General features: G+C 33.4%; 2 protein-coding genes across 4 annotated transcripts; one reads left to right on the top strand and one right to left on the bottom strand.

Annotated features, from left to right (window-relative positions):
* Nucleotides 1-2,860: 2,860 nt before the first annotated feature.
* LOC120071114 (protein TSS) lies at nucleotides 2,861-20,820 on the top strand. Of its 3 annotated transcripts, none has more exons than XR_005480162.1 (24): nucleotides 2,861-3,280; nucleotides 3,666-3,727; nucleotides 6,921-7,013; nucleotides 11,853-11,925; nucleotides 12,069-12,488; nucleotides 13,011-13,075; nucleotides 13,190-13,321; nucleotides 13,409-13,450; nucleotides 13,522-14,046; nucleotides 14,136-14,293; nucleotides 14,527-15,013; nucleotides 15,177-15,239; nucleotides 15,330-15,431; nucleotides 15,644-15,958; nucleotides 16,042-16,134; nucleotides 16,218-16,319; nucleotides 16,420-16,524; nucleotides 16,600-16,733; nucleotides 16,834-17,017; nucleotides 17,101-17,232; nucleotides 17,311-17,423; nucleotides 17,778-17,856; nucleotides 18,126-20,247; nucleotides 20,445-20,820. XR_005480162.1 is itself a non-coding variant. In XM_039023176.1 (23 exons), the coding sequence occupies exons 1-23, from the start codon at nucleotides 3,211-3,213 to the stop codon at nucleotides 20,121-20,123; spliced, it is 5,547 nt and encodes a 1,848-aa protein (XP_038879104.1). In that variant the 5' UTR covers nucleotides 2,861-3,210; the 3' UTR covers nucleotides 20,124-20,352. The 3 variants fall into 3 exon arrangements, 1 of the variants encoding a protein (XP_038879104.1); XR_005480161.1 differs by having other exon boundaries at nucleotides 20,359-20,820; XM_039023176.1 differs by lacking the exon at nucleotides 20,445-20,820 and having other exon boundaries at nucleotides 18,126-20,352.
* On the bottom strand, nucleotides 20,238-23,625 carry LOC120071115 (heptahelical transmembrane protein 2-like). The gene is made up of 4 exons (XM_039023177.1): nucleotides 23,185-23,625; nucleotides 22,993-23,088; nucleotides 22,762-22,837; nucleotides 20,238-21,733 (listed from the first exon to the last, which is right to left on the bottom strand). The coding sequence occupies exons 1-4, from the start codon at nucleotides 23,430-23,432 to the stop codon at nucleotides 21,062-21,064; spliced, it is 1,092 nt and encodes a 363-aa protein (XP_038879105.1). The 5' UTR covers nucleotides 23,433-23,625; the 3' UTR covers nucleotides 20,238-21,061.
* Nucleotides 23,626-24,033: the final 408 nt, after the last annotated feature.

Here is a 24,033-nt window from a genome sequence, read left to right as displayed (position 1 = left end):
GGATAGAAATCTATCAGTATGTATCTACATCTATCATTGATTGTTCTAAAATTTTGCTATATTTTGTAAATATTTTAGTTCATTTTTCTATAACAGAAAAAAAAAAAAACATTTTCTAAACATATTTTCCTTAAATGGTGTAAGGTTGAATTATAGAATGAAAGAAGAGAGAAAGGGATCTTATCGTGTGGGGATTGTTCAAGTAGTCTGTCCATTGGTTGACACTCCAAAATGGGAGGTTCTCATAACACTCTCATCTCCATTTTCCATTTTAAAAAAACTAGGCTGCACAATTTTTTTTATTTTCAAAAAAAAAATAAATAAATAAAATTGTGCCATCTTTTGTGGAGTATTGATAGCACTCAATAACAATGTATCATGTCTTAACTTTTTCTTAAACAAATGAATTGTTTTAATTTTATTTTTAGTAGATAAGAAAAAAGAAAACACAAGATTAAATGCAGCCTATCTTGTACTTATTTGTTATTTTTTTTATTTACTTAACCAAATCTAAAGCAAAAGGTTAAAGTTCGAAGGAGTTTATTAAGAAGGCCCAAGTTGAAATAATGCTAATTTCTATACATAATTTGTCATTTTTTTTAAAAAAAAAAAAAGGGTGGGATTATGTTAAAATTTTAGTCTTTTGAACATTAATGGTTGTATCTAATCCATACACTAACATTCAATACCTTTGCCAAAATCCATGAATTCCTCCAATAACAAAAAAAAAAAAAAAAAAAAAAAAAAAAAAAAAGAAAGAAAGAAAGAAAGAAAAAGAACTCTAGTACCGTATTAATTAACAACTTTATATCCTGCATAAGTTTTGTAATTGATTGAATACACAAGAGACGAAAACTTTTTATAATAATATTTGGAGGAAGAATTTATTAGAAGTGCTAAAATTGTAACACTTTTTAAATTCTAAGATTAAAATTACAAGATATTTATCTAAGTTCCATGTGCACGGAGTTGGAATGGAAGATTTGGATTAAACATTTGATACAACTCGATTAAATAGTTAGAGTCCAAAATTGACTTTTTTTCCCTACAAATTATATTGGCATATATTATTTAGCAATAATTTAAATAAATTTAAAATATCATAAGTATTTAGTAAGTAACATTAATACGTTTTCAATTTCAATTTATATCATTTTGATTCCTACTCAGGAAACGGTTAAAAGCATCGATTGATTCAAAAAATTTTAAATTTATGGCTCATGATAATCTTTAACACTCCTTTATTTGTGAGCTTAAAATTTTGTAGAATATCCAACAAGTAGAGTTAATCAATATTAATTAATTGGAGGGGAAATGACATTATAGAGGGTTTGAATACAGAAGGTTAAGTTAATTGGCTTATAGTAAATTTAAAATGTATTTAGTTTAACTTTTCAAGTGTTTTAATTTAATATATATACAAAAGTCATTTTGAAAAAAGTATGAGTATTAGCCCACTCCACAAAATTACTTTTGGAAAAATGAATTGAGAGAAATACTTGAAATAATTTTTTTTTTTTAATTTTTTTAGGATTTAATGATTAATATCTCTCTAATTTGTATACTACATAAAGTTATCAAAATATTATCTCTAATCCTCTACCTCACTTCCACCATGGTTGCTGTCGGCTACTACCGCCCCTCTGTCGGCCACCTCTGACAACCATCACTATCTGCCATCTCTAGCTGACAACTTAATTACCTTCGACAACTACCTCTGACAACCAACTCTAGCAATGACCAGCTCTAACGACTAACTCTATTGACCAATTAAATCGATCATATATTAGAAAGGAGAAAAAAAAACTTGATTAACGAAAGTGTTTTTAAATGTAAATTTGAATTTATTAGTTCATAGCATTTAATACTTGATCTTTATAATAATCTGACACTTATAGAAATACTTTGAGCTAGTATATAGCAAACCAAACAGACTTGTATGCAAGATTCGAAATATTGACGTTGATGGAAATATCAAGGTCCTAATTTTATAGAAATATTAATGTCAAGGGAAATTTTAGAAAACTTTATGGAAATCGATGGAAATTGTTATAATTAGTTGATGAAACTTTGATTTTGGCTTAATTAGACTATAATGGACTATTTTTTATTATCATTTCTATAATGTAAGACAACATTTATATATATATTATGAATATTTGTCTAAACGTCGATGCGAGAGCATAAATTTAAAAAAAAAAATGAAAAAATAATTACAAAATAATATAAACAATATTTATGAATATTTTGAGGTGAATTGATGTGAAAATGAATTTTTTGGTTGGTAAAAGAAACAAAACTCACATCAATTCAATTTTGAGGTAAATGATGTGAAAATTTAATTGAAAAAATTTTGAATGAATTTAAAAATAAATATAAGTTATTTTTTGTGGTTTCTTCCATTTATTGTCTTTGATAGTGATGATTTTTTATTGAAAACAAAGCTGAAAATTGAGAAAAGTTAGATATTAGAAAAACAACACATTGACAGAGTTTCATCTTTCGTCATAAACGATATTGACATGTAAAACTATACAATTATACGTAATCAAGAACATAAAACTGAAAAAAAAAATTAAATTGAGCTAACCGTAGTTAATTCCTAAAAAATTAAAATTTTCTCGAAATGAAAAAAAATGAAATCCCTCTTATTAAAATTTCAAAGCTACGATGAAATTTTTTTTTCTCGTCATTTCAAAGGAGAGTTAATTGTACCTAACACTTTTAACATAAAGAGATAGGCTATTAAGTGATTGATGATAGATGGGAGAGTAACGTTTTCTCCTTATCAACCTATTCCATACAATAAATATAAGAATTTTAAGAGAAATGAGAGGCCCCAAATCGCTAGCCTTTACAATTCACTCTCTAACGCTTGCGCTATTGAGTTGGTTTTTGTTTTGTTTTGTTTTAGTGTCCCCTACATAACCTTCCCTTTCCCTCTTACCTTATCCTATCCTTACTCTTCTCTTCTTCTTCTTCTTCTTCTTCTTCTTCTTCTTCTTCTTCTTCTTCTTCTTTCTTCTCTCTCTTTCTTTTAACATTCTTTATGTAAACAGCCCACCTTTTTTCTTCTTCTTCTTCTTCTTCGTCTTCTTCTTTATATAACCCTTCTTCATTTTCCAATTTTTCTCACCCATTTTCCCTCAAAATTCCCCAATTTCTCTATTGGATTTTAACCATTTTGCATTGCCATAATCCAAATTATATATGGCTCCCAAAGCTGGAAAAACAAAGCCTCATAAGCCTAAAGGAGACAAGAAAAAGAAAGAAGAGAAAGGTTTTTTCTTCCAACTACACTCTCTCTTTCAAGTGTTTTCTTAATTTACTTGCTTTGTTGGGTTCTTCTTCTTCGAACTATTTTTGGGTGTCGGATAATTCGATTTAATATAATAATAGTCACGATTTTCATTGAAGGATTGTGTTTCTTTTCAATACAATAGAAAGAGAAGAATTTGAACTACAAATTTTGTAGTCATTAATATATGTTGTATGTTAGTTGTTGTTAGGCTGAGTTTTGGACATTGTATTTTGGGCTATTCTATTGGTTGGAGAAATTAAATGGAAATCAAATATGTGGTTAATGTTTGAGCTATATCTTCTTTCTGGATATGTGTGTGTATATATTTTTAATTATTTTTATTTTTGTTTTGTTTGTTTGACAGTTTTGCCCACTGTTGTTGAACTTACGGTTGAAACTCCAGAAGACTCGCAAGTGACCCTTAAGGTAATTAAACATTTGAAAAGCTATTCTTCTACATTTTTCTTTTTTTCTTTTCTTTTCTTTTCTTTTTTTCTTTTTTTCTTTTTTTTTTTGGGGGGGTAACATTTGAAAATTTATAATGTTCTCTCTTAAAATTTACTATGAGAATTGTTCTACAATTATGAGAATCTGTCCATTGGACATTGAAAAGAAAAGGTTCTCGTTTTTTTTTCATTTTCTTTTTTGACAAGATATGTTTAGTTGTCACTTCCATTTTTTTCTCTCAAGTTCTCTTCGATGTTTTTTTCCCCCCTTAAAAGTTGAAATTAATTTTATTTGTTAAATAAGTTCTTTGTTCAAATTTTTATTCATACTTCTTATTTTTTCATTATTTTTATTTTAAAGAAATAAAAAATAATAAAATTATTCGTTTATTTTAAACTATTTTCTATCCTTCCAAAATGGCTACATTATTAAATGATAATTTTATTGAGTTGTTTTCAAATATAGAAAAATGTACCAAAATATTTACAAAATATAACAAAATTTTACTATATTTTGTAAATATTTTCAATAATTTTTCCATTTAAAATAATTTTCCATTTTTGTTCTTACAAAATATAGCATATAAAAAAAATTATTCTTAGTTATCTTCATTTTTAATCATGAAAAATGTTTCGTCATTCTAAATATTTAGTTTTTTTTAACGGCATTCTACATATTTAATCTTAATTTTTGCATGTTTTTAATTTTAATTTTGTTGGTTTTATCTTGCCAAAATGTGATTGTTGTGGTATAATTAAAACATAAATCATTTTAGAAGAAATTAAGTGTTTGACAACCACTTAAAAAAAAATCTTTAAATAAAAAATGAGTTTCTTAAAAGATTTTTTTTTAAATCAATCCAAACGGGTCCTTAATATTTGTAGATGATATCTATCCATTATCTTCTTCTTCATTTTTTTTTTATATTATGTCTTTATTTTTAGATATTTAAACATTGTCATTAAGGTTATATAATAGAAAATAAACATAATGTTGTTATAAACATTATTTAAACAAAATTTCAGTGTACTTTTTACAACAAATTAATAAGTAAATACGTGGATTTATTTGATAATCCTTGTAGTAGGAAGTATGTATGAAAATTTTATCAAAATCATAAAGATTACTTATTACGTTTTATCCTAATCTAAGAACGTCCTTAAATTTTAAGATTTAAAATTACGAGACTAAATTCTAATTTTTTTTTTTTTTTTTAAGTAATGGGACTAAATTTTTAATTAAACCATAAATTATCTCTAATGCATTTAGAAATTTATAAATAATTTTCAATCTAAGTGTAAAACTAAGTTTAATCATTTCAATGTAATTTCCATATACATCCTCCTTTAAAATTAGAGGTTCAGTCACTCATCTGTACAATTATTGTACTAAAAAATTTTCGTAAAATGTCGTGCATACTACTTTTATGCATTCAATTTAGAGATAAAAAAGTTAAGAATAAAAATAGATTTTTATGCAAGTTATTTCTGTAACAAATTCCAATGCTACAAATATATATACAATTATTTACTATATTCATAAATATGAATTATGAGTATGGTAAATAACACTGTCTATTAATTTAATCGAATATAGTAGACCTCATTTAATAACTATTTGATTTTTTATTTTAAAAATAAAAAAGAAAAAGGAAAATCATTATCCAACGGGAGTTTTTAGGAAAAAAAATACAAAATAAGAAGATAGAGTGGGCAGATATTACCCAAAAGATAAAAAATAGAGAGTGACAGACGACAATTTTGCTTATTCCTTTACATTTCAACGTTATACTTTTAAATTGCTTCCCTCAAAATGGTTTTTTTTCAAAAAAAAATAAATGACAGTACAAATATTTAAGAACATTGGAATAATGTACCCAGCTACCTATTATTTTTAAATCAGGACTTCTTATTGTTGAATTATATTTTAACCTTAAACGTATGTCATAACTCATAGATATGTCATAACTCATAGATATCTAAACATTAAATTATGTATTTAATAGACACTAAAAAATAATAATAATCACTTTGAATAGCCCAACGATTTACACATGAAATAAAAAGTCCAAATGTATCTATCAAACAAATTTTAAAGTGTAAAGACCTCTGGAATTAAAAAGTTAAAATTTAAAAATGTATATTATAAAATTTTAAAATTTATGAATCTATTATAAACAAATATGATACTTTAGTAAATATGAGTATAGATTAACTATTCAAGCATCTACTTAGAAAGGGAAAGTCGTGATATTTGTTGTAGTTTGAAAATTAAATTTGACCTTTACCATAAGTTTATAATGCTTTTGGAGGTCGTTTATTTCGCGGGCATCTTAAATTTCCATGAAGTGGACATTTTGATTATCGTGTTTGTTTTGCTATATTGTAAAATGTCCCCGCAGAAGATTTTTGAGTATCCTAGGATGTTCAGACGGAGGAAATCTGAAGAGTTTTGGATGCCATTTTGAAACATGGGTTTTTCATATTCCCAAGTTGAAGGCGTCCCCTTTTACATTTTTACCTTCATTTTTATTTTATTTTATATATATATCTTTATTTGCATTATATAATTAAAATAAATACTGTCGACATTGTATATTATATATTTTTAGTTATATCGTAATTCTTATGAACTTTTTAAGCAATATATTTAAATTTATATTTAAAATAATATTTATTTTATAAAAAAAAATCTTAAATTATGATACGCTACTTTGTTGAGAAAAATAGCATATAAAAATAATATAAATTATATTAATTTTAAAAGAAAATCAAATTGATAAAAACAAATATGTTATACAAGTTCAAATTATATCAAATTAATTATAAATTAATAAATAGTTATAAGAGTATTCTTTGAATTTTATGTAAATTTAAGATATTGTCGAGTAAAAATCTCACAAAATAAATGCAGTTATCGAAATATTTTCAGATATCTGTAAAAATATTCCTACAAAATAAATATGATAATCTAAAGATTCAAACATCCATAATTTTTAATATTTATAAGTTTGAACATTTAAGATTGTGATTATCTATCTATCAAATAAACAAATGATCCCTTAATAGTTAAATTAGATTACGGTAAACAAATTTTTAGTCGATGAATTATGTTTGAAGTGGGGATGTATTTATTGGAGCTGAAAAAAGGAAGGATGGAATTAAATTTGTAGGGAATATCGACGGACAGGATCTTGGATGTGAGGAAGCTATTAGGCGTACACGTGGAGACGTGTCATTTAACGAATTTCTCGTTGTCGCACGAGGTATTTCTTTTCCATTTCCTCAATACTTTTAATTTTTAATCTACAAAATCAAGGTGTGGGTCCCACTTCCCCGTCAAGATATTTACTGTGTGCCGTTGAATGTGTTTTGACTTTTACTTTTCGCTTCTGTTTTAAAAAATGGTCACATTCAAAACTTTGGTGGCATCTGGGCCCCAGCTTTTTCAGTTGTCACCTGACCCAATAAAATGGGGCCACGTGTCTCTTGGGAATTTTCTGCATATCCTTAGCCTAAAGAACAATTGCATTAAGGAGAAATGACACCCACAACGGGTTTTAGTCAAATGGGTGGGTCCTCCCATCTGGACAAAGCCCAATTTGCTAACTTATGATCCACACAATTATCATTTCTCTAAAATCTAATTAAATCTACCTACATAGATCTTAATCATTCATCGGAAATAGATCTATAAACGGTTCAGGGAAACACGTGTAACAACCCCATTTTCTAGGACTACTAAAAAGGAATCGTTACTGCATGCATGCATAAATATTCTCATTGAAGAAAATAAAGTAAATTAAAGAAAATAATCATAATCTTAAACTTCATTAAGTATATATATAACAAAAAAAAGTTCTAACATATCTCAAAATCTTAAATTGTTCAACCCGGGCATCGTTTTTAACAAGAAACAATTTATAAAAAAAATGAATAAATTAATAAATAAATTAATTAATTAAATTATGATAAATCCATGAAGGGATAAAAACAAAACATGCGAAAATATAAACAGTCAAATGCGGAAGCGAATTTTGGTTCCTTTGGCACTGTCACGGATTCCTCTTGTCAATCGCCCTAGTGTCCTTGCCCTTACCTGGAAAAAAAATAAGGATAAAGATTGAGTATAAAATACTCAGTAAGTGATCCCATTACCGGGATCAGACTATGCATCCACGAGCAAAGAAAAAAAAATAGCCCGTGGCTCATACAGTTACATCGATTTTTTATGACGAAAAGAAAACCAAAAGACGTACTATCTTGCCTTGAAACGCATGTCTAGCAGCCCGTAGGCACACCTCAAACATAATAATAACATGAACGTTAACCTATCAATTCACGCATGTCTAGCGGCCCATAGGCACACCGTCAAAACATGAAACATGAAAATAAAAGTAACATGAAAATAAACATGTCGGCTCACGCATGTCTAGCAGCCCGTAGGCACACCGTCAAACATGATAATAACATGAACATTAACCTGTCGGTTCACGCATGTCTAGCGGCCCGTAGGCACACCATCAAACATAATAATAACACGCGTTAAGGCAAGACAATAAACCGCTCTACTAGTCTATTCATGCATCACATACACAATATCAGTACTGATCATAATTTTAGCATGCTCATAATACTTGCAACCACCATGCAACTAGCAAAACATAATATCAAACAAAATCATGCTCTAGAGTCAACCAAGTAACTTGATGGGTCTAATCTAGATCGTCTGGCACGAAGGCACCAGTAATAGTATCACTTACCTCAATTTGGTCACAAAAGTCCATGCAAATAATTCCTTAAAACCTTTGGAAAACTTGAATCAACACAAAGTTGTGGCTTGATCCAAGACAAATTCCAAAACTTGATTCAAGTAGCCAATTTGATCAAGAATTAATTCCAAAATTAATAACTTTTTTTTTCCACTATTACTCTCAATCCAAAAGAATAACCAACCAGTTTACACAAAACTTACCAAAACTGAAACTCTTCGATGAAGAGAATGGTCCTTTCTTTGTTAGCAACGCCTCGAAATCCAAATCCTAAAAGTCAACACAATGGGTAACACTAAAATCGTTTCCAACACCAAAAGGCACTTTAAAAAGACTCAACGCCAAACCTTGCCCAAAACAATCCAAACTTACCCAATCTCAAAAAGGCAGTAGCGGGCGAACGGTGGCAGAAGCAAAACTGGACACCGGGGCTGATGTCGGCGAGGCGAGCGGCGAGACAGCGGTGCTTGCGGTGTCGACGGAACGGCGAGGTGAGGCTGTTTGCGACGGCGCTGGCGAGGAGGTCACAGTGAGATGAGGTTGCTTACGGCGGCTAAGGCTGGAAGGAAAAAAAAAAAGGAGAGAAGAGGAGGGTTGCGTGTGTATGGAGAGAGAAAAAAAGAAAATTACTTTTTTTTTTCTTTTTTCTTTTCTCTTTTCTTTAACCTTTCCACAAATATATATATAACCAAATTAAACTCTTCTTTTTCCCTTAAAAAAACAAATTCCTTAATTATCTTCCAAAATATATATATATATATTTTTTTTCCTTTTCCTAAAAAAAAAAAAATCTAATACATATTTAGTTATCTCCATAGATAATCAAATATTTTAAAATAAGTCAAAATAAAACTCAATTAATTCAAAATAATTAAATCATATTTTAGCTTAGCCCAAAAACATAAATCTCATATAATTTATCCAAGTAGCCAACAATAACAAAAAAAACTTAATTACAAAATAAAAATCAGAATGTTACAACACGTATTCCCTTACATCGTATCATTTTACATATATCTATTTTATTTTTTTATCAAATATAAAAAAATTATATTTATACATAGAATATATACATACGCGTGCCCTATTTTAAAATTGTAGATTGCTTCAATGGTCAGACAATAAACAAGTTATAGTTACGCGGCTAGGGTTCGAAAATGTTGTGTGGATGCAGATTTTTTTTTTATTATTATTAATCAATTTTTATTACTTAAAATTTCAAAATATATATATATATATATATACGCACTTGTAATGGGTTAGAAAAAGTTATTTTTATTTTTATTTTTTCTCACATATGTACATGTTAGTAAACGTTGTATTAGATTTTTTTTTTTTTTAAAAAAAAAACTATTTTTGTTTATAACTCGACCTCAAATTTTCAATTTTATAGTCAATAGTTACATTATTTTTTTAATGTCCGATACAATGTATTAGACACACAAATCAAGATGTCTGAGATTTAGTATATATTTTTTAAAGTTCAAGAACTATGTGTGACATAAATTTAGAAGTTAATAGCCCAAAATTTCAACCTTGTATAAAGTTGTCCCTTAACGTTAATTTTGGATCCACCGGTGTTCGTATGTTAGTTAATTATGCTCAATGATATTATATGATTTGGATATTTTATTGATGCAACAAAAATTATATTTATATGAACCTCTGTTCACTTACATAAAATCCTAAATACGCCACTGCGATCACCACCCTCTAATTTATTTTGAAAAAAAAAACACACCCAAAGAAGACTCATGTAACTTATTGGCGTGAATTACATTAACTAAAACTTGAGAATCAGATTCAACTTTAAATTTGGAACAATCAAACTCATCTGCCATCTAGAGACCATTTAGTAGAGTTAACCTTTTGCTGTCAGCACCTAACACAAGATTCATCAAACGCTGACAAGGGTACCACCTACTGACCCAAAGAATATTAAAGCACAACCCCTCTTCATGTACCCTATGAAGTGCAAGAAGCGTCCACATTAAGTATAAGTAAATTTAATGTTGGAGGACCACCAACTGTCTCCACTTTCAACCATTCTTTCTATTGTAGGAACTCACACAATACCTATATCACTCACTGATTTAAACATCTATTACACCTTTGCATCAATTGATGGGATAGGCAATCACTTATTCACTAGATTTCAGTCATACCATAAAAGCCCAACAACCAACACAATACAGCAGCATATCCAAACTTGATAGATAATCACCTTTGGGATGCCAAATTTCAACCTAAAGAAATCAACGCTTAGCACAAACTTTTTGATATGATCAAATCCTACGGTGAAAGTTTGTGAACGCTTTTCTTTTTATTTTAGAAGATAAAACACAAAATTAAAATACAGACAACAAACAACGTCACATGCTGTAATTAATCAGGCGAAGCATGAGAGGAAAGAAAAATTAACACACCTTTGTAGGACTCTTAAACAATAATTCTTATTCTTTTTTCCAGTAATTTATTCTTCTTATTTTCAACATCTTGACACCTCCAAAGAGTCTTCTTTACTATGACTTTGGTAAAGCCCAGCTGGTGAAAGCCTCTTTCGAGAGATTGCGGGAATTGGGTGGAGAAAAGTTTTTATGTAGAGAACTTTTTCTTTGTGTGAAATTACGAGAGTGAGAGAGTAGATTTTTTTTTCTTGTACAAAGAACAACCAACCTAAAACCAGAGACCTTTTATGTGTTTTAACATGAAGTGGGATAACTTCCTATTTCAATCCACCATCCCTGCAATGCATATGAGTTATTTAATTTAATTAAATGAATATTTATTTAATTAAAATAATAAAATCTAATTATTAATTAATTAGACATCTCATATCTTATTAAATAAACATTTGAATCATATTCAAATGTATAAATCTCTCATAACCTATAATTTCAATATAAATCTTATCCATATTAACTTTTAACCTATAGTTTTAACATGAATCTCATTCATATAAATTTGTTATTTGAATCACATTCAAATATATTAAATCTCCTATATTATATAGTTTAATTTAGAATTAACTATATATTATAATATATCTATGTATATTATGTTAACGGTATCATATACAATTAACATATTATTTTCTAAATTAATTTGAACACCTCAAATTATTCTTTCAAAATACTGGTCTTTGTTAATTCATTATGAGCTAACAAAGGAATCTAATAGAGACTACAAGCTCCAATGATTTGAGATTAATTAATTAAACTCTTTAATTAAATTAAAACATTTATTAACTACAAATCCTTGGTTGTATTCTTATACATTGTGAAACATGTTGCGTCTATTGATACAAGCATTTAACAAATTTAAAATTTTCAGGTTCGAGGGTCTAGGCTAAAAGATTCGGTGGACATCATCTCTCTAAAACCCTGCCACCTCACAATCGTCCAAGGTAAACCTGACCCCACACTTTAGAAATAAAGAATCCAACGTACCAAAATTTGTAATGGATATTGTTATCATACATCTTGTTGCACCTTATCCTTCCTCCCTCTCCTCCCAAATTTTCATTTTCCAGTGTTGGTATTTTGGCAGAGGACTACACAGAAGAACTCGCCGTCGCGCACATCCGGCGACTGCTGGATATCGTCGCTTGCACCACCTCATTCGGCGGATCCTCCAATTCCCCCAAGTCACCGGCTCGAACCAGTCCCAAAGACCTTGCCTCGAAAGAATCTTGTTTGACCGATTATGAGGCTGCACTACCCAGTCCCGAAACCGGCAGCGAGCAGAGTTTCAAACCTAAATCGACCGGAACCGGAGATAAGAAGGTGGCCACTGGCTCTGGCGGTGGGGCACAGAATCTCAGACATGGGCCTAAGGGTTTCAGAAACCTGGACGGCTCATACGATAGTTCGGAGAAAGCTGATGGCTCCATTTCAATGTGCCCGCCGCCGCGGCTTGGCCAATTCTATGAGTTCTTCTCCTATTCTTACCTGACACCACCACTTCAATGTGAGTTATCTATGTTTCTTCTTGGTGCTGCCATTGGTGGAAATGGAGCCAATGCTTCATGGTTCTATCTTTTATTCTTTAAATTCTTGTTTCCTTTTCTGAAATTTTAGTTCATTTCGTTTTCTTATTTCATTTTGTTTTCATTCCGACATTTCAAGTTTTAATTGTTATAGTTGAGGTAACGAGTCAATTACACCGTCTGCTCTGTTTGAGAAGAACTCATAAGCTATTTGCGACCCACACACTCTGAGATAGGCCATGTGAACTCATTCTGTTACTTGGTGAAATTTTTGATAGGTACAAAAATTGAAGTGGGAAGCTTCATTTAAAACTTTTTTTTCTTTTTCTTTTTAAGTTTTGTGTTGTCAGTGTGTGTGAATCGGAGGGTACATTACGAAAACTTGTGGTTGGATGACAATTTTATTTACTTCTTGTAGTTGATTTGATTTGAATCATTTGATGAAAGTTATTATTTAAGAAATGTCTGGTCATATTGTCTTCTTATTTAGTTTTTTCTTGCAGACATTCGGAGATCAAGTCGTCCATTCCTTGTGGATAAGACAGAAGATGATTTCTTTCAGATTGATGTGAGGATAGTCATTATGTTACAGTATTTTTCCCTTGTACAAGTTCTTTTATTCACAAAACTACTCATCCCTGGGGACTGCCTTCTTATATACTGTGTATAATTGTATCTCAAGGTTCGAGTTTGCAATGGAAAACCAACAACAATTGTTGCTTCAAGAAAAGGGTTTTACCCTGCTGGGAAACATCTTCTTCTTAATCATTCCTTGGTGGGACTGTTGCAGCAGATAAGCAGAGCATTTGATGCTGTAAGCATTTATCTAAAGCACGCATGATCTTATTTTTGTCAGTTTATGAAAGGTTTCATTAATCGTTAACATACAATCTTTTTGTAGGCATATAGAGCTCTTATGAAAGCTTTCACAGATCACAACAAAGTAAGTATATTTGACATAGAGTGTTGGGAACTTGGAGAAGATAATGTCATATTGACTCTGTTTCATTTCAGTTTGGAAACCTACCTTATGGTTTTAGGGCAAATACTTGGGTGGTTCCTCCTGTTGTTGCTGAGAACCCATCTACTTTCCCCCAACTTCCTGTAGAAGATGAGAATTGGGGAGGAAATGGAGGAGGGCAAGGAAGAGATGGCAAGCATAATCTCAGAGAATGGGCAAAAGAGTTTGCAATTCTGGTTGCAATGCCTTGCAAAACTGCAGAGGAGAGGCAAATCCGTGATAGAAAAGCATTTCTGCTTCACAGTTTATTTGTCGATGTGTCGGTCTTTAAAGCTGTTGAAGTAATCAATCGGCTTATCAAGACTAGTCAATTTCCTGTGAATGATCCAAATAGTTTAGTATCTCACGAGGAAGTTGTTGGAGATTTAATCATTAAGGTAACAAGAGACGTACAAGATGCAAGCATAAAATTGGACTGTAAAAATGATGGGAGCTTGGTTCTAGGAGTATCGACGGAGGATTTTTCTCGTAGAAATTTACTTAAAGGCATAACTGCTGATGAGAGTGCTACTGTCCATGTAAGCAGTATGGCTAACATAAATGTTTGATATGATATGTTATTTCAATTTCAAGTTGTTTTGATTGCTTTCTTAACCTATCAATGTAGGACACTTCCACATTAGGCGTTGTGGTCATTAGACATTGTGGCTACACAGCTATTGTGAAAGTTACAGCCGAGGTGAATTGGGAGGGAAATCCCATTCCTCAGGACATTGACATTGAAGATCAACCAGAAGGAGGAGAAAATGCTCTAAATGTTAATAGGTATTTTCATTTTTCTAAAATCTTCTAAGTCTTGACCAGGGACCCATCTTTCTAGGAAAGAGTTGGAGTGTAAGGCAACAATCTCTAAATTATTGGCTTGGAGTCATACTTTATTACTTGGTAACAGGTTTTAGGCAACAATCTCTAAATTATTGGCTTGGAGTCATACTTTATTACTTGGTAACAGGTTTTTATAACTTAATTAATATTTGGATTATGTCATTTTAATTTAGCTTGAGAATGTTGCTGCACAAGTCAATCACACCTCAGGCATCAAATACTTCTACACGATCGCCGAGCACAAATGTTGATCATTTACAATATTCAAGGACGATTGTGAGGGAGGTAATAGAAGAAAGTTTGTTAAGGTTGCAGGAAGAACCTGCCAAAAACTCTAGGTCCATTAGGTGGGAGCTTGGTGCATGTTGGGTTCAACATTTGCAAAATCAGGCTTCAGGAAAAACTGAGCCTAAGAAAACAGAAGAAACCAAGTTAGAGCCAGTTGTAAAGGGTCTTGGAAAACAAGGTGGACTTTTAAAGGAGATTAAGAGAAAAACAGACCTTGGAACTAGTAAAGTAGAACCTGGGAAGGAAGTTGATCCCACTAACCAAAAGGAACTGGAGAAACAAGACGAGGATATGGAACAAATGTGGAAAATGTTGCTTCCTGAATCTGCTTATTTGCGACTGAAAGAATCAGAAACCGGTCTTCACAAAAAGGTTCTTCTTTTTAATAAATTAATTCTTCTTAGTCTACTTATTCTCTACTTATTCTAAGATATTTTGTACCATTCACACTTTTTTCTCAATGGATGAACCTTTAGAAGATAATTTTTATGCTTTAACTTCAGTCTTAATATTGGTTATTGGTTTCCCCTGACAGTCACCCGAGGAGTTGATTGATATGGCTCATAATTATTATGCTGATACTGCCCTTCCGAAACTGGTTAGAATGTCAATAATCAGCCTTTCTTTTTTTGTGCTTCTCATATCTTGCGCTCAAGAGGACTTATTTATATGACCCCAAATATAACAGGTTGCAGACTTTGGATCCCTTGAACTCTCACCTGTTGATGGAAGGACGTTGACAGATTTCATGCACACCCGGGGGTTGCAAATGTGTTCATTGGGCCGTGTGGTAATTGCCTCATTTTATTTTATGACACCATTCTTTAGACATTTATTATTATTATTTGATTATTTATTTATTTATTATTATTATTATTTTTTAGGATAATCCAAAACAGAAATATATACGTTATTCTTCGTGAATGATGGGATTTGAAATGAAATAGGTGGCTGGAATTCTTATTTGTTGCTTCTAAGCTTATTTTCCTTGTTTTATTACAGGTTGAACTTGCAGATAAGCTTCCACATGTGCAATCTTTATGTATACATGAAATGATTGTTCGCGCTTATAAACACATATTGCAAGCAGTTATAGCTGCAGTCAATTTTTCTGACTTGGCCACATCAATAGCATCCTGTCTAAATGTGTTGTTGGGAACACCTTCAGTTGAAGATGAAACCGATTGGAATGATGATTGTAATTTGAAATGGAAGTGGGTGAAAACATTCCTTCTAAAGAGATTTGGATGGCAATGGAAAAATGACAGCGCTCAAGATCTCAGAAAATATGCTATCCTTCGAGGATTATGTCACAAGGTTTAAAAAGGAGACGAGCCACGCTTTTCTTTTTGAATAGTTTTTGGCATCATTTTTTTAACACTGACATTTTGTCCCATCAGGTTGGGCTAGAGCTTGTCCCCAGAGATTACAACATGGAAAGTGCGTCACCTTTCACAAAGTCAGATATTATTAGCATGGTCCCTGTGTACAAGGTTGGTGTAGTTGAAGTTTCATACCATGAACTGGATGATTAGAGTTTTGTGTTGGTTTGACAATGTTAATTCCTTTGCTACAGCATGTTGCATGTTCGTCTGCAGATGGGCGTACACTGTTGGAATCTTCCAAAACTTCTTTGGATAAAGGGAAATTGGAGGATGCTGTTAATTATGGTACAAAGGTGAGGGATATCTTTTTTTTTTTTTTTTTTTTTTTTGACCTTGTAGTTTAACATCTTTAAGTTAATAAATTAACTCGGTGGAAACTTATTGAATTTGAAGGCACTCTCAAAACTTGTCTCTGTTTGCGGTCCATATCATCGAATGACTGCTGGAGCATATAGTCTTCTGGCAGTTGTGCTTTATCACACAGGGGATTTTAATCAGGTAGATTCTCTTCTAATACAATGGATTTTTCATACAAGTATTTAAAGACTAAGTACTTGGCACTTCTTTACATAGGCAACAATATATCAGCAAAAAGCATTGGATATTAATGAGAGAGAACTTGGACTTGACCACCCTGATACAATGAAAAGTTATGGAGATCTAGCTGTTTTCTATTATCGACTTCAGCACACAGAATTGGCGTTGAAGTATGTTTTCACTTGCTACATTTAGCTGATATTGATTGAATGATGTTAGATGGATTAAATCTTTCATTGTCCAATGTGTAAAATGTCTTTTGGATTACAGGTATGTTAACCGAGCTCTGTACCTTTTGCATTTGACTTGTGGACCTTCTCATCCAAACACAGCAGCTACTTACATTAACGTAGCAATGATGGAAGAAGGTTTAGGAAATGTGCATGTTGCTTTAAGATACCTGCATGAGGCTTTGAAGTGCAACCAAAGACTTCTAGGGGCTGATCACATACAGGCGAATCTCTATGTCTCTGTCTTTTTCGATCATAGACTTGTGTATTTCTGTTCATAATCATATTTAGTAATCATTTTCTACAGACTGCTGCAAGCTACCATGCGATAGCAATTGCTCTTTCTTTAATGGAAGCATACTCACTGAGTGTTCAGCATGAGCAGACCACTCTGCAAATACTACAGGCCAAACTTGGATCTGAGGATTTGCGTACTCAGGTTAGATGTGAAGTCTAAAGTGCAGCCATGTTTATTGCCTTTAAGCCATAAACTTAAGAGAAAATTTAAGTGACACAGGACGCAGCTGCATGGCTCGAGTACTTTGAATCAAAGGCCTTGGAGCAGCAGGAAGCTGCACGAAATGGCACCCCTAAGCCAGACGCTTCCATCTCCAGTAAAGGTCATTTGAGGTATGCGACCTACAGAATTAATTCTTATTGTTGACACCATATTTTGTTACCTTGATATTTAGGGTTTCTTTTTCTTCAAAAATAATAATAAAAAATACTGTTGACGCTTATTATTGATGCAATGCCCAAAAAGTGGAGGTTTTTGGGATTTTCTTAATTTTATTTCGTAATTGTATAAAAAATATATGGTATTTTTTCATGATATTTTGAAAAATAGTGAAAACCTTTTTCTAAAATCGGTATTTTTATTTTTTGTTTTGTTCCTATTAAGTTGACAATTGATATCCAACTTACATCTTTTCTTGTCCCATTACTTTGAAAAAAATCTAATCAGTGTTTCCCTCCTTTGGTTAGTGTGTCAGACCTCTTGGATTATATAGCCCCTGATGCAGATTTAAAAGTCAGAGATGCTCAAAGGAAAGCTCGTAACAAGGTTCCCATCATCCTTTTTCTCGACTCTTCTTAGTTTCAACTCCTTTCTTTATGGACCCTAAAGCTCACTCAAAAAACTCACATGGAAATCTTTATTTGGTCTTCACAAAATATGAAGTCATGATCTAAACTCTCTCTATTTATAGAGAATTAGCACCACTGGCTAGATTTACTAGCAAAACATTAAACTAAAAGGAAATTACAAAATTCACTTTAACATCCTAAATTTTCTTATTGTTGAAACATTCTTTGCCTTTCCTTTCTGAACAGATCAAAGGAAAATCGGGTCAATACACAGAAACAGGTGCTGAAGAAGTCCATAAGGACGAAGATTTGTCGCCAAATTATTCTGCCATTGAGAGTCCAAGTGATAAAGAAAACAAATCTCAAGAAGCCCCGTTGGAGGAACATGTAATTGAAAAACCTGACACGGTTCTGTTTGATGCTACGAAGCTTAATAAAAATGTTGACCAAGTGCAAGATGAGGCCTCAGATGGTGACTGGCAAGAGGCTGTTCCTAAAGGCCGTTCTATTTTAGGTCGCAAGTCTTCAGGTTCAAAGAGACCAAGCTTGGCAAAATTGAATACCAATTTCATAAACGTATCTCAATCATCAAGATACAGAGGAAAGCCTAATAGCTTTGTATCTCCTAGAACCAGCTCAAGTGAATCTACAGCTTCAGTTGGCTCATCCGTTCCTGTTCCTCAGAAATTGACTAAGAGTGGAAGTTTCAGTTCTAAGCCTACGAGTAGCCTTTTCAGTCCAGGCAGTGTGGAAAAAATATCTGACCCCAAATCAGCTCCATGTTCTCCTGCCTTAACTGATCAAGTTGCAAAATCTGCATCTATATCTGCTTCAGGAAGTGTTCAGGTAGCTGGAAAACTTTTCTCATACAAAGAAGTTGCATTGGCTCCACCTGGAACTATTGTAAAGGCAGCGACAGAGCAGCTGGCAAAAGGGCCTAATCATGTTGAAGTGAGTTCACCAGAAATCCAGGAGACAGCTACAGCTGAGCTCACTCATGGTGAAGTAGCCACCGTCAAAGATGGAGAGGATGTGAAAGTTGAGGGAATTGGTGCAGAACAAAAAGTTGAAGGCCTTGTCAATGAGATTACAGAAACAGACAAACAGAAATCTATATCTGCCCAACTCCAGGAGGAGGCTGTGAAGTGTTCATCCATGGAAAATAGAATGGCGGGTGCTGATGAATTGCAAGTGATTACCAAGCCCAGTGATGAAATAGAAGTTGAAAGTTCTGAGGCTTCAATACAAATAGAAGAATGTATTACTGTTTCCCCAGAAAATGATTGTATTTCATGCGAAGAAAATTCATCTGTTTCAAGAGAAAAGGCAACTGAAAATGATTTACCAGTTGATAGTGTTGATGTTAAGCCGATACCGACTGAAGTAGAAAAGCAAGATGAAGTGGAAGGTGGGAAGGAGACAACTAAGAAACTTTCTGCTACTGCACCTCCCTTCAATCCATCTACGATCCCCGTCTTTGGCTCAGTTTCAGGTCCAGGATTTAAAGATCATGGAGGCATTTTGCCTCCACCTATTAATATTCCTCCAATGCTTACTGTAAATCCAGTTCGCAGATCGCCACATCAGTCAGCAACAGCCAGGGTACCCTATGGTCCACGGTTATCCGGTGGCTACAATAGATCTGGTAATCGGATCCCCCGTAACAAACCAATTTCACAAAATAGTGATCATAGTGCGGATGGGAATCTCTTCAATGCTCCTAGAATTATGAATCCCCATGCAGCTGAGTTTGTACCTGGCCACCCTTGGGTTCCAAATGGTTATCCAGTATCTCCAAATGCATATTTGGCTTCTCCAAATGGTTTCCCGTTTCCCCCTAATGGTATCCTGCTGTCCCCAACTGGTTATCCGGCACCAGTTAATGGTATTCCAGTGACTCAAAATGGAAGTCCAGTAGATGCATCTTCACCAGGTGTAGATGTTGATTCCAAAATAAAAATCAAGACTGAAGATGAAAAAAATAATGATAAAACTAATTCTGCAACTGATGTTGAATGTGAGAATCAACAAGAAATGGAGCCAAAGCCACATGTTGAATCTTTAGAAACTGATCACTCGCAATCTGATGTTCAAGAAAAGCTCCACGACTCTGCTCTGGTGGCTGCGTGTGATTCTGTTGCAACAAAAGAAGTTTCCCAGGACATGGTTTTGGAGAAAAAATCTAGCAAGCATTGGGGAGATTACAGTGACAATGAAGCTGAGATTGTTGAGGTTTCTAGTTGAAGGAGAATCACCAGTTTTGTATTACCTCAGATAATTTTGTTGACGAATGTTGCTGAGTGGTAGTTTCTGTTGCTGTAGTACAAGCGGCTGCAATCGAGGCTATGTGAATACACATGCAGTTTAGGTACGTAGCAGAAGTCTTCCTAATTTGAGTATCGTGAATGTCTTAACATGTTAATAAAATATACCACAAGCAATGAAGGATTTCATTAGCATTCTTGTTTGTTTATCTCAGTTTCTTATCTGTAAATTCTTCTCAACTCCGGCCATAATTTCAACCAAATCTGGAAACGTCTCTTGGATGATTTATACTCTTCACAGATCATTCCTGGACTGATAGCTGCGTGGAAGTCGCCTGCTGTAATGAATATTCATGTTCCGTGGGCAACTTGAAATTTTACTGATACAACCGAAGAAAAGCCATCCTGAGCTGCTTGGATATCAACCTTCTATCGGACCGATTCATCATAGTTGTCTCAAAAAATCTGGTTTTATGACCTATTTACGAGTGATATGACATGTATGAATGCGTTTATTTAGAGTTCAGTGTTAAAGTATAATTTTTTTAAAGACATGCAACTGTTAAACCTTCAATTTCTTCAACTTCGTGAACACGTGAATTTGTAAAATAAGCTAATTCGAGTTCTACAGCAACTTAGTGGAAAGCAATTGGAAGATATGAACTAATTACTTTTAAGTACACTGTGTATAAGTGATTTGTGCTTTCTATTGAATGAGATGTTGGTTCCTAGATTCTTGAGAGCAAAAGAATTCTTTTATAGCAAATGCTATGGGACACGTAATTCCTGCACTTCCTTAGTTGAAGAACTACAGCTGTTTCAGTTTACACCATGCCATAACATATTTGGAGACGATTGATGAGTATGACCCAGAAACTCGCTCTCGATCTACTTGGCAGCTTAGCCATCAAGGAATCCCTAAGAGTTGCAAGTGGGTGAACTCCGTCGAAAATCAATAATATACAATGTTGCTGCACTATGGACCAGAGCTGCCAGAACGACAAACCCGTGAAAAAGCTGGTGGCTGTGTCCTGCAATGTCGAAGGCACCAGGTTTCCATCGTTCTGGTATCCGACTAACATATAACCCAGCTCCTGTAGCGTATAAAATCGCCATGACAAGCTCATAGGAGAAGGCAAGATAAATACGCGGATATCCCCAGTAGAGAGCAACAGCATGTGCAGCAGGGATTATCCCTGAGAAGCCCATGGTGAGAAATAAGGAGGCTCTGAAGGCCCGGAAACGAGGGGCCGAGAGAGCAGGTGCAAGAAGAGTAACAATGGCAGCAACACCGAGCACGGATATCGAAGAAAGATAGAACAACCGAGGATAAAAGCTGCAGAGAAACACATAATAAATAGGAGCAAAGAAGGATCCGACGATCATCAAAGAAATGCCTGCGTAATCCAGGCGCCAGAAGAAAAGGTTGAAGCGTTTGGAATGGCAAGCGAGAAGGTGGGAGAGGCTGCTACAAACCAAGCAACCCATAGCACCAATTAAGAAAACGAGCCATGGCCATCTTGGTAAAGTCGTGGTTTCATCCGCTCTGTCTACTAAGAAAACTGATGACTTTGAGACGTGTCTTGTTTCCTGCAAATAAAAGAAACAAAAATTCATCAAAGTTCCTAAATCATCAACGCCAATTCTCTCTCCAGAATCCCGACTACGAACTACATTATCACTCAACATGGATCATTGGCATCATAAACGTGAACTAAAACTCCACTTTTCAATAACGAGGATAACCCTCGTTTGTATTGTTAAACCACTCATAGATCTAAAAGTTTAAGTTCATGGGTGAATATAAATTTAATATTATATCATCTAACATTCTCTTAACTTATGAGGTTGAAATATGCAGAAGTCCCAATAAATAGAAGATACCATGTTAAATCATTGATCGACTAAAAACTTTAAACTGATGAGCGATGATAAATTTAATATTATATCATCTAACATATATTGACCAAAAAACACGTGTCATTGTCACAGAATTTTCCACATCTTTAACAAGAAGAAAAAAGATTGTTACCTTTTTTCAAATGGGTATGACGAAACATTCTTGTTTGGGTTGAGAATCTGGATTCGATTTAAAAGTGAAGCAACAATGAAGCAAATCAAAAGACGTGAAAATAGAAATCTGCAATTAAAATTTTCAACTTCCTATCATCCCAAAACGTGTGGACCTCTTTAAGTAGCTGAAGAATGAATTATTCCTTCTTTCTTGTGACTCTCCCCAACCCAATTGACATAAAATAAATAATCACTAAACAGCTCATATCGAGTTTGCATATTTCATTAACATGGGGAATTGAATATGAGTATCCAAAATGACAACCATGCTTCATTCCAACACTCTTCCATTCTTTTCAAATTCAATGAAGTCTATTCTCCTTTTCCTTTCACGAGTTATTATCTTTTTTTTTTCTTTTTGTACTTCATTATTATGATAACTTATTTTAATTGCAGACCACAGACCATCGAAATAAATGAATAAATAAGCTGTAGACAACAAAATGAAAAGTGTTCGTCACAATCCGTCCATCAAACATCCAATCCAAAGAACAAAGTATGGCTAAAAAGATAACGATAATATAAAGAACAAACGAAAAGCTTACTGGAATAAAGCTATCAGAGCCGTTGACGTCCTTTTCCATACCCATAGTTGTCCAAAACGGCACCGTAACTGTACCTCTGGTCCATAAACCAAAAACAATCAATTACAGATCAGCTATGAAATTACTCATCCTTATCAATATCAAATCGATTCGATCCTAAATTTCCCTAATAATGAATGTGAAAAAACGAAGCATAAAAAATCCTCGGGTCGGGAGATTAGCTTCGTGTACCTGGAGAAATTGACGAGCAGAAAATCTCCGAGCTCCGTCCCTTCCATCAGCGTCATTACAACCATTGCCCCAAATATAAAAAACCCTATCAAATGGCTGCTCAAAATCGGACGCGAAACTATCAGCTTACAGAACCGGCAAAGATGAACGAAGAAATACAAAAGTAAATGAGAGTGAGGGAAGGGCATTTACGTCCAGATGTTGAGAGTTTCGTTGTGCCATGAAAATACACTGTAGAGCGCCTCTTTCACCGGCCATTCGCACCGGTAATAGTCCAATATGAACTCGTTGTCTTTAAGATACTCCGGCAAGTCCTTGTACTTCACCAATCGCCTTTGAAACGACCTCGTCTCATTCTTCCTCTCCCTCCTCTTCTCTGTCTTTTCGTTGTATTTAACCTCCGCATCTCGCCCATCGTCGCATTTGCGATGGCTGCTCATGATTCACAACCGTCGGATTCAACTTCAAATTCTTGGAATTTCCGGCTGATTTTCGCCGGATCTGCGTTCTCTGGCAGATGACGGGAAGAAATGGTCTAAAAATTCCCCGATTGATCCTCGGGATTTATAATAGGCAATAACGACTTCGTTTAGTTTAACCAACTAATTTCCTTTTATTTATTTTTTATTTCTATTTATTGTTTTTTTNTGGCAAAATGCTGTGTGTAGATGGACGTTACTATTTTTAGGAAAATAAAGAAAATTCGAAAAATGACAACGTGGCAGTTAGCTGTTGGTTGGAGGGAAAAAAATTGGGGGAGAAATATTAAGATTTGTATTGGGGGATTTAGGGGTTTAATTTAGGTGAGAGTAGATGAAAACGGGTGCTTCTGATCACCGCCCACTTTGCCTTTTTTCTTGTGATTTTGGTTTTGACGGAGGCTTGACCATGTGTTCGTCATGCAATTTTCAAGACAAGAGAAACCAAAGGGCTTCTTTTTTTTCCTTTCTTCTTTTGTTTTGGGAATTCAACTTTAAATTGGAGTTTGTGCACTAGGCATGCAAATTGTTTTTTTTCCCCAATAAATAAAAGCCTTCATTT

This window comes from Benincasa hispida, chromosome 2 (assembly GCF_009727055.1).
Source record: "Benincasa hispida cultivar B227 chromosome 2, ASM972705v1, whole genome shotgun sequence".
NCBI lineage: Eukaryota > Viridiplantae > Streptophyta > Magnoliopsida > Cucurbitales > Cucurbitaceae > Benincasa > Benincasa hispida.
The sequence above is the reverse complement of the archived record's forward strand: the minus strand, read 5'-3'. Positions and strand labels throughout refer to the sequence as shown.

Bases quoted from the DNA above. Each gene is read 5' to 3' on its own strand.
- LOC120071114 (XM_039023176.1), top strand. From the start codon at position 3,211: ATGGCTCCCAAAGCTGGAAAAACAAAGCCTCATAAGCCTAAAGGAGAC. The intron at 13,451-13,521 runs GTAAGTATATTT...GTTTCATTTCAG, and splicing joins CTTTCACAGATCACAACAAA to TTTGGAAACCTACCTTATGG. The intron at 17,018-17,100 runs GCGAATCTCTAT...CATTTTCTACAG, and splicing joins TAGGGGCTGATCACATACAG to ACTGCTGCAAGCTACCATGC.
- LOC120071115 (XM_039023177.1), bottom strand. From the start codon at position 23,432: ATGAGCAGCCATCGCAAATGCGACGATGGGCGAGATGCGGAGGTTAAA. The intron at 23,089-23,184 runs GTAAATGCCCTT...GATTTTGAGCAG, and splicing joins GAAACTCTCAACATCTGGAC to CCATTTGATAGGGTTTTTTA. The intron at 22,838-22,992 runs GTACACGAAGCT...TTTATGGACCAG, and splicing joins CTGCTCGTCAATTTCTCCAG to AGGTACAGTTACGGTGCCGT.